The sequence below is a fragment of the Trachemys scripta genome, chromosome 6 (assembly GCF_013100865.1).
Source record: "Trachemys scripta elegans isolate TJP31775 chromosome 6, CAS_Tse_1.0, whole genome shotgun sequence".
Lineage (NCBI taxonomy): Eukaryota > Metazoa > Chordata > Testudines > Emydidae > Trachemys > Trachemys scripta.
The window spans coordinates 85,476,998-85,487,757 of record NC_048303.1 but is presented as its reverse complement, the minus strand read 5'-3'; the positions used below and the strand labels follow the sequence as shown (position 1 = coordinate 85,487,757).

The following is a 10,760-nucleotide window of genomic DNA, read 5'->3' as shown; positions in this document are numbered from 1 at the left end:
TTATAACTGTGTTATTTGACTTAATAGACAGATGTGGGTTTATCTTCTCTCAAGATCTGTTAAGATGAAAAAGACACTATTTTGCTAATCTGTCGCCCCCTCAGTCAAAGTTTATTTGTGGTGGCTTTTAAACTTCTGTCTTGCCTTCCAATCACCGCATTTAAAACTAAAAGCTTTAAATAAACAGCATGAATAGAAGATAAACAAACTTTTTTTTTTTTTTTGCAAGTGCCTAGCTTGGCGCGGTTCAAACTCAAATCCCCAGAGGACCAAGCTCCCTCCTTTGTGTTAATGTTTAAAAGATTTTCCAATGCCGGAGTTTATTCCTACTGCAAACATTTCTATTTACAAGGTCAAGTGTATCAGCACTCGACACAGCTTAAGAGTGTAATTATTTATCTAAGGGCGTTTGAGTGTAGATCAGTAGCTCTGGCAGAAAACCAGGCTTCAGACCAATGCAAAACAACTCCAAAGAACAGTATTACAAGTTCTGGTAATTGTTGATCACCCCAGTTTGTTTACTTTTGCACTCTTCACTGTGGAGAAAGGCAAATTGGCTTGCAAACTTTCATGAATTTTGTTGCAAATGCCTATCATCTACTGTATATAATCTAAATATTTTTGAAAGTTGCTTGAGACACTGTATGTGTGGCATGATATTCTGCATGTATATGAGAAGTCTAGCAGCATCAGTGGGAATACCATCCTCCATTTCATAAGGAAGGAGCTGCTGGCTTGATAATTCTATACACATATAGGAGCAGTGTCCTTGGAAGACAAACTGAGAATTGTTTTACACCGCTCTGCACTGGAACGTTACCATGCCAACACATACAAAAATCAACTACTTGCTTTGAAGATAGTATTTTCAAAGTCCTGTTTACTACTTATGTCCAATTATTCATTAAAGTAAGGGCAAAAGTAATAGACATCTATTTAAAGTACCATAGAGAGATACTGAGTTTTTATTTATTTATTATTTATCCTTCCTCCCCTGTTCCCCCAAACAGGACTGATAATTCACTCAATAGCAGTGTCTCTGGACATCATCATGCATCCATATTTAAAACTCTTCCTTTACTAATTTACACATTTAAGAAATACACAAAGCCGTAGATATTTAAAACATAGGATCTTTTATGCCTTCTATAAAAATACGTTAAGGCAGCTCGGAAATGCATTTATACAATTCTACAGTGTTCATAAAGTCTCTTAAAATAAGAAAGTTAACTTCAAAACTATAAAATACACTGTACATTTGATGTTCTACAGAATAGTTCATTATTGTTGCTTGTATCCCTTTACACATAAAATGAAATCTGTATCTTTCCAGAAAAGAACAGCAAATGCAGTTATCTGGCAAATAGGATGTAGACTTAAAAACTTTTATTTTTTAAAAAATAAATTATTCCCCAAGCATACAATTTATAAAATTCTATATACATAGTAGAGTGACTGGTAACAAATCCCAGTTTTAAATACATTTTATATAAGATTTACCAGAGGTCAGCACCCTGATATGACTAGAGACAATATAACTTTTCAGAATATTTGTACATACAAGTTCTTGAGTTTAAAAAGTGTCTTTCGAAGATGGCAGTGCAGAGCTCTTTTAAGACCAAAGTTGCATTGTTCAGTGCAGCCAACAATTCTGAAAAATCTGCATTTTTATCTCGTTAGGTTGAAGAAAAAGAGATGTTTGCTGGCAGGCATTTGTTACGGGGACAGTGAATGTGAGGGGAGGCTGAGATCCCATCAATTTGTTCCAAACTCCCCCCCCGCCAGTTAATTAAAGGCAATTGAAACGTAATCCTCTTTCAGGCATCATTGTGAATATTTTGAATGGTGATACGGAGAACGGTACTTGAATTCGAGTTGTTGGTCTACTTATAACCAGTAAGGCAGTTGTTTTGGCAGCAAGTTCGGGTTTCCCACCTCTCTCTCATCCTCAAGTCAAATGCTAACAACTATTAGCACCTTACTATTTGTGTTTTGTTTTCGCGGGATGGTAATGAACCTACAGTAGCTTTGCTAACAGTTCCTCTTCTTAACTCATCGGCTTGCTGCTAACAACAAGCCGGGGGTGTGGAACAAATTGCATAGTGCACGCTAAAACCAAGCCAAATCACCCCGCGGTCCTGGACGCCTCCCTCCGTCCATATCTCTCCATCTCCTTAGTTCCCGTGCAGAACACAGTGACCAGTTTACAAGGCCAATAAACTGGTATCGTCGCCATCAAAATGATTTTAACTCTGTGTGTGTGTGTGTGTGAGGACAGTGCCTAAGATAAATGTCCAGGCAGGTGTTGGCAAGAGGGTGTGCAGAGAAGTATTGGGGGAGACGGGGAGGGAGGGGCCCTGTCTGAGAAACGACCGCGGAGATGGAGGAGGAGGAGGGGAGCGTCCCCCTAAATGATCCCGGGGGGACGTCTGGGACCCGGGATCCCCCCACGTGTCCCGAGCGCCGCGCGCGCGCGAGCCCTGAAGCAAATGGGGACTCGGTGGCTACAGCAGCAGCAGCAAAATGGAGGCCAGCGCGGTCCAGGCTGCTGGGGCGGGCGCTCGGCAGGCGCGATCGGCCGGCGCGGGGAAGCCGGGCTGGGGGCCGGGCTCATCTGGCTCGTCCCCGTACTCATCATCGTAGTAATCCTCCGCCCCCCCGTCCGAGCCGCCGCTGCTGCCGGCGCCGTTGGCGCCCGCTTCGGCGCCGAAGCAGAGGCGGGCCATGTTCTCCTTCATTGTCTCGCAGATGGGCCGCTCCAGCCCGTCGCAGACGCAGTCGTTGAGCGGCACGGCCTTGGGCACGGCCAGCATGTCCTCGATCACGGCCCGGCACTCCTCGGTGCAGCGCAGCCCGTTGAAGAGCTTGCCGCAGGACACCATGTAGCGGCCCAGCGCCGCGCTGCAGCGGCTGTCCCAGTCGCAGCGCCGCCGGGCCTCGGTGCAGCCCATCACCCCGCCGCCTCCGCCGCCCGCCGCGCCCCCGGCCCCGCCGCTGGTGCGGGGCAGGCAGGGCTCGATGGCGCGCTTGGTGGCCCAGCAGGTCTCATCCTGGGCGCAGTCGCATTCCTCCAGCGCCGGGCCCCGCCGGGTGTGGTTGAGCTGGATCAGGGCCGCGATGCAGTGGCTCGGGCACCGCCGCCGGGAGGAGGCGGCAGCGGCCCCAGCGCTGCCGGCCGGGTGCTGCTGCAGGAGCACCGGGGCGCACGCCTCGGCGTACTGGTTGTACGCGTAGCTGCACTCGGGCTCCCCCTGACACTGTAGCACCGCCTGCCAGCAGATCAGCCTCCGGCCGTGCACCCGCGGGGGGGACACCGCGCCCAGCACCACCGTCAGCCAGAGCCAGGCGCCCGGCATCAGCCACCGGCGGCCGCCGCCGCCTCCTTCATGCAGAGCGGGCGAACCTACCACCATTGCGGGCGGCGGCGGCTGGAAGAGGGTCGATGAGGGGTGGAGGAGGAGCAGCTGCCCGTAGAAAAGTTTGCAAAACTCCTGCCAGCTGTGTGCATGAGGCTTCCCCTCATCAATCCATCCACGCGGCCCCTCCGAGGCTGGAACAGCGGGCTGCAGTACAACCCCCACCCCCGAGTCCCTGGCTGCGGTTGCCGCAAGAGTTCCCTTAGTTAATCAGTGCAACTGGGGGCTGGGAGGAGAGCGGCTCCTGAGTGCACTCGGGGGCTTGCAGGCTGCGCCGGGGGAGCTCATGTTGCTGCCCTGCTTCTCATGCAGATCCCTTTCTTCCCTCTTTTTGCACAAAATAAATGCCCAGCTGCTGCTGCTGCTGCTTCCTCGGGAGCTTTCAACTCTCCGCTCTCAGCATCTCCGCACATGCCAGCCGCACAAACCGCTCCGATCCCATTCACGGTCCCGGCTCCGCTCGTTCACTTATACTGTTGCACTTTTGGGAAGAAGGGGAAAGAAATCCCCTTTTTGGCAAGAAAATAGAGAAAGGGGGGAAATAGCTGGCTCAGGGTCTCCCTTTTCTTTCCGTCTCTGCGGTTGATGCTGCTTCTGTTGTCAACAAGCTCGCAAGCTGCTCTGCTCTGCGGTGTGGAGCTTTTTTTCTTTGCAAGGCTTTAAATACAAAAGTGGCCTCCGAGCAGCAGCAACGTGCTCTGATGAAGCCTCATTATGCATGCATGGAAAAGCAAACAAACAAAACAATTAGCAACGCTTCTTCCCCTTTTACACATGCCCGCAGCCTGCGCTCTCTCTCCCTAGTCGCTCTCTTTCTCCTTTTCTCCACTTTTCTCCCTTCGCTCGGCCCCCTTTCCCTGCTTTTCGACTTACTATTGGTCCAGCCTGTTGTTGAAACTTTTTTTTCTTTACGATCTACGGGAGAAAGGGGGGCTGGTGGGCAGCTCACATTCAAAGCTTGAAAGGAAAGGCTTAACGAGATTGACAGCAACCCCCAAGGAGCCCCTCCTACTGTTAAGGAGGCTCCCAGAGTTACTATACTACACAACAACACAGCTTTTCAAGAAGAAACTTTGCAGCTGTTTGCATCAGGCAAAGCTTTCCACCCATCTCTGTTTTCCAGCGGTCACAAAGCAGCGTTTGGTTTATAGAAGTTGCCTGAGATGTCATCATGGCATACGTTTTTAAAAGATGCTGTAAAATAAATTTCATTATACATTTTACTGATAGAAGTCCACACAATTATAGATTTATTATATATCAAATATGCTATTATATATCATATGCAAACAGAAAGGGCTCTTGCATCATTTGCTGATCTCGTTCTCCCCCTCGCAATGGGAGTAAGAATTCTTCCTGCGAGGAATGTAAACTCGATCTCATACTGAATCAAACTGTTCTTTTAAGATTTGTGCAATGCTACTGACTTCAATGGGTGTGCATCCATATACTGAGAACAGAATTTGGTCCATTAACTGCAGTACTTAAGCATGACCACTTGTCATTTCACCGTTTTGCACTTATTTTGCCTTTAAGCAAATTCAAATTATATATTTGCATGAAGATTTTCTCTGGGGAGTCAATGCACGGAACTACTAGGATTTAATAATAAAAACAAAACAAAACAAAACAAAAACAAACCTATCCTCTTATATACATTATTTATAACAATAGATTTTGCAAATAGAACACGGAAATATGTTTCCCAATGTCTGAAATGGTTATTTGAATTCTTTATTGGGATCTACTAGCTATTAAAAGTTGCCTGAAATTTATTAACTGAGATAAAAGACTGGTCGTGGATGCATTAAAATTCTCATTACATTCTTAATTCTTTCTTTGATTAAAAGAAAAGATAAGATTAAAATAACAAATATAATATAAAATGTTCAGACCAACATAAGCTGTATATTGCAGAGTTGGTGATAGTGCATTTGTAGGTGTTTCTTTTAATTTTAGTGCTACCTTAATTCCAGAGCAACATGGGCTTTGACCACAAGAGGCATCAGTGTCTGCTGCCTGTCAAAAACTGGCGCTTTTTTCATCGGGAGACTATCAACTCCATCTGTCACAAAAATTAGGACTAAATCTACTTTCCAGAACCAAAGGGAGCTTGGGTTTCTATCCTACGTGGATTGCTGTCTTTCTGAAATTCTATGCAAGGTGGAATAGAAGTGCCATACAATTAGAAATCAATATAATTGATTGTGTTGCAAAACATTCATCAACATTTGTTCCATTGTGATCAGTTTTACGCTTGGTTTGTGTTTCTCCAGTGCAGCAGTTCTCATTCTACTGCTGCTATACAAGCAGAACTCATGGTTGCTTGCTCGCTTTTTAAAGCAACATAAAGCTAAAAATTTGCTGTCAAATATAATTGCTGTTCTATGTATTTGTTTTAAACATTCCTTTAATGGTGGTGGTGTTTGTTCTGGTTAATTCCCTCTAGTGTTTGCCCCTCCGCAGTAGTGAACATACCACACACTGGGCAGGTCTAGTCTATGCATTTCTTCAACAGTGTGTTCACTATTGAACTTCAGCCACTCATAGAGGGCCTCTGCAAGGCCCGTTATGCCAAAAACCTAGAGGTATTCCTGAATAAAGGTGAGTGGGGCAGATCACATATTGAGCTACCGAGCCAGGGGTTTCTTTACCACTTGTCTGCCAAGGAGGTACATTCACGTCTGTCCCAAATATACTATTGCAGAGGGAGTAATGGGAGTGTGAGAGTTTCAGGCCCACAGCCATGAGCTAAGCCCTGAACTACACTACAGACTTATGTTGGTATAACTGCGTCTCTCAGGGATGTGGATTTTCCACCCTCCTTTGCAACATAGTTATACCAACCAAACTCCTAGTGTAGACAGCACTATGTCAATGGGAAGTCTTCTCCCACCGACATAGCTACCACCTCTCGGGAGGTGGAGTATGTACACCAAAGGGAGAAGCTCTCCTGTCGGCGTAGGTAGCATCTTCGCTAAATTCTACAGTGGCGCAGCTGCAGCGCTGTAAGTGTAGAGAAGCCTGAGAGAGGGGCCAATGAATCCACAATTATATAGATTTGCAAACTTTCACGCAGGGGATACAGAAAGTCCTATTCTAGCCCAGGGACTGAAATAATAGATGTTACTGTTGAGCTTCCTGACTTCAGGCCTGGGGTTTGTGGGCTGAACTGTGTCCTCCTCTCAACCCATGTTTTGATCTGCAAAAATCATTTGCTCCAGCTGTATTTCACTCTCTGAGTAGGAAGCAGAAAAAGGGTGTGTTTAATTGCTAAATAAATTTATGTTGCAAAGAATGAAAGAAATTGTCTCTAGGACCTGTTAATAGGGGGAATAGAGGAGCTTCTACCACAATCCCCAGACTCTCTCTTGACTGGAAGCTGATCATTCTGATTCTTCCTGAAGCCAGATTAGGGGCAGAGAATGGGCCAGAGTCCATTCTATTGGCAATCATTTTCATTTTAGGTGTTGGGTAAAAAGTTCTTGCAGGGCATGAAGCATTAGGTTTTTAGTGTAGGATGGGATTTGCAAAAGCACCTAACTGATCTAGGAATGCAAGTCCCATACTAATAACCATAGTAAATGTGGACTTTTATTAAAGTTTATTAACAATAATATCATACAGTAACAGCATACAAAAATATGTCCACAAAATAGGTGGCCATATCCATTTGTACACGCAAAAATAGCATTTGAGCATGCAAAATAGGTAACTGCGTGTGCTATCTGTTTGTGCACACAAAGTAGCATTTGCTCAGGTTTTTATGCCCTCAATTTTAGTAAAGACATTAACAAAAACAAAGGTCTAAACACATGTTTGAGAAGCATACTTTTTTGTTTTTTAGGGGCAAATTCTGTTCCCAAGTATAAACCACTCCCGAAGGATAACAGCTGCCAGAGTGGTCAGGAATGGGAACTCATTGTTCTCCCTTGGAGGAAGGAAATCTTCCTCATGTGGTACAGGGTCTAGAGAGACCACTCTTTGGAATCCCTCTTATGAGTTCAAGTTTTGCTACAGCTGACCTGTTTTTGTCATGTTCATTTTTAGGTTTCTGAAATCGACTAGCTCTAGGAGTAAACAAGAATGCAACTCTTATTCTGCATTCCCATTTTCAAAGCACCTGTATAGACTTTTAATTACCTTTGCTGGCTGTATAAGTTGAAAAATAAAGGCCAAATGTTTAAAAAATTTGGAAGTCTGCTATGTTTTCTGTGTATTGCCCTTTCCTGGAATGACAGTTTATGCAGTTCTTTACACCATTTTTCTATATGGGCATCACTTGCAAGATCATCTTGGCTGTGAGGAAGGCCAGTGTGTTATAGCTATGTATTGACAATAAACACTCATGCGCATGTTTTTATTTTCTTTAGTCTTGCTGTCTTTTACTATCTTTCCAGGTGGATCTCTTTTCCAACTCTTTTCTGATCCTTACATTTTTGTCACCTTTTCTCACAGAGCTATTTTATACTTTGGGAGTGTTCAGATAAATAAAAAAAATCACACACACAAAGGAGACAACATTACAATTCACCAGTTCACATTCACATGTAATTGAAAAATACATGTATATCTGGTTAATGGTCAAGTAATTCCTAGGCAAATTTGGATTATATTAGTGGATTATATTGTCTTTTCTGCATTTCAGCAGATTTAAAACTGCCATTGTAAAATAGTCAGCTAATTTATTTGCGGTGTTCATCCCAGCTAAGTTTACCGTTCTGGAGCCCAGTAATATTAATGAAATCTGTATTTGGCTGCACGTGATCATAGAATCACAGAAATGTATGGCTGGAAGGGACCTCAAGAGGTCATCTAGTCCAGTGTTTCTCAACAACCCAATCTGCGGCCTGGTGCCAGTCCCTGAGATCTGACATAGTTTAGGAAGGCAGCAAGCTGGTCCCTGGTATCAAAAAGGTTGAGAAACTCTGATCTAGACCATTCCTCCTTCCTGATCATCCCTGACATGTTTGTCTAACCTCTTAAAAACCTCCAGTGATAGGGATTCCACATCCTCCCCAGGTAACTTATTCCAGTGCTTAACTGTCTCTCCATCCGGTGCTGAAAGGAGGCTCAAACATCTTGCGGCAGTGAATTCCGCCTTCCCCGACACCCAATAAAAAAGCTCTCTATGGATGTTGGTGCTGAGATGGCAGGGGTTGAATGGGGAGAGGGGGAGCGGGAAGTTAGTGGTAGTTTTCAACAGTCCAGCCAGAGACTGAGGCCCACCCACTTGAAATGCCTAAATCAGATGCCACTCACAGTAGCTTGGGCAGTTGTTCGTAAATATGGCAATGCATACTCAGCTGGCCTCATTGGATTTGGCTGCCCCTCAGTGTGGCATGGATAATCTCTGGATTCTTCATCTGAGTGGGATTCAGATAGTCTGCTGAGCTCCACAGACTTAGTTCAATGAGACTCTGATGCCTAGTTTGACTCTGCTGGGCCTCCAGTCACTGAGGATCAGATTCTCAATCTTGGCTCTCCCTTAGTGGGTCTCACGTGCTCTGCTAGGCTCCTGGGGTTTTGCTTCTCTTCAGTGGGGCTCAGATACCTGTGCAAACTCTACTTCTCACCTTTGGCTTGTTGGCTTTCCAGGTTAGATTGGGGGATGGGGAGGGAGTTGAAATTCTCCCAAGTGCCACCTATTCATGGCAACAAAATGATCTGTTACTCTCAGTAGAATGTGCAGATCCTCATACCATAATCCTGTCTCTTCTTCCCTTTGGTCAGCAGAGAAATAGTTAAAAATGCTGACATTTCAACAATCATATTTGTGAATTAACACCCCACTGAGTGAAAGCTAATGCCTTTTAGAGCCTCTTAGAGCTATTGTTTTAGGCTCTGCAGACTCAGTCAGACATCGCTGTATCAGTTATACTTGCTTCATATTTTTCAAAGTATCCTTGCAAGCAGAGGATTAGATTTGTGGGAGGCCACAGTCATTTTTTTAGGGGGGGAGGGTGCTCTGAGGCCCCAGCACCCATGCCTTGTTACTCCTCAGCAGTACTACCAGGTTTCCTCGTTTGCTTCTAGGGGAATCCTATACAAGGTAGAGGACTTCTTCAGGATGCTTTGAGACTTGAGTTATACTGGAGTACTGGCCAGGTTCACAGCTGTCTCAGAATCAAGGCAGCAAAAGGCCACCTTTCCTCCTGAGGTGTTTTGTGAATTCCTTGGCAGTACTTGGGGAGTTGGGACCATTCATTTTTTCATCCCTGTCATCATGACAAAGGGTGAGCAGGTAAATTTTTTTGGTGCACAGATTGGTCCATTTTTATGACATTTTTGCAAGGCTTTTTAAAGAAAGTTTAAAATATATTACATGCAAATCTTAAATAATGATTTTTTCTCTTATAAGTGGATCCTTCAATTTTTAAAATTGATTAACAATTTCTAAGCTAAATAATTTTCCAGTATATGCATTCATCAGTCAACATATGTCAAACTGATATACTAAGGCACAGTGAAGGGGTGTATATAATCAGTAACACACGTACAAACTGGAATGCGTTAACCCTTAGGAAACTGGCTGATTCCCAGTGATATGATTTCTGGGAACTGTCTGTTTCTAAAGGATTTAAGGGTTGGGACTTTTGACTTTACCGTGCCTTTCCCATCTCACAGAAAGTTCCCCTCCCCATCCTCCAAGTGGTGTTCCCAATGCACCCCAAATCCTCTGCTATCGATTTCCAACTCCCCTGGGAATCAAGAGTGAGGCCAAGTGCATCAGCGTCTCAAAGGGCTGGCAGGACACTGTTTAGCAGTGGGGGAAGTAGGTGAGCTAGCAGTGCATCATGCAAAAATAGGGGAAAGTAGTGAATCAGCCATTAGGAGGTGATCACATTCTGTTGCTTGAAGTATTGGGGTGGTCAAGAAGAGAAATTGAGCAGATCTTATCTTGAGAGGGAGCAGAAAGGATCAGGAGAGTGGAGAGTGGTACTGTTTGGTTTGGAGGAGTTGGAAGCGGGAGGTGATTGTTACTAAGTTTCTCATTGCAGAACATTAAGGATAAGATTCCTGAAAATGCGGTGCTGTAAGGGTTAATTGTGCACAAAAACTCTTAAAAAGCTGTTTCATTTTAAGGCTCTCTTTTAGATTTTCCTTCTTAATTTACAATATTTACTTAGAAATTAATTGGCATCCTCATAAAATTGGAGATTGTTATTTATATATGAAATAGTAAGTATTTTTGAGGGTATTTGCCCAATGCATCCAGTACAGTAAACATGGAAATATTGCACAATGCTACTTGGACCTCTGCTGTATTGAACTCTCTTCCAATCTAAACTACAAACTAGACCACACATGTTGTTAAAGCAAGTTTAAAAAGAGAGTAGGAAT

General features: G+C 44.4%; 1 protein-coding gene across 1 annotated transcript; it reads right to left on the bottom strand.

Annotated features, from left to right (window-relative positions):
- Window positions 1–1,115: 1,115 nt before the first annotated feature.
- On the bottom strand, window positions 1,116–4,348 carry GAS1 (growth arrest specific 1). The gene has a single exon (XM_034774184.1). The coding sequence runs from the start codon at window positions 3,411–3,413 to the stop codon at window positions 2,505–2,507; it is 909 nt and encodes a 302-aa protein (XP_034630075.1). The 5' UTR covers window positions 3,414–4,348; the 3' UTR covers window positions 1,116–2,504.
- Between the last annotated feature and the right edge of the window lie 6,412 nt (window positions 4,349–10,760).

What these genes read in the sequence shown, in the direction of transcription:
- GAS1 (XM_034774184.1), bottom strand. Translation starts at nt 3,413, where the DNA reads ATGGTGGTAGGTTCGCCCGCTCTGCATGAAGGAGGCGGCGGCGGCCGC.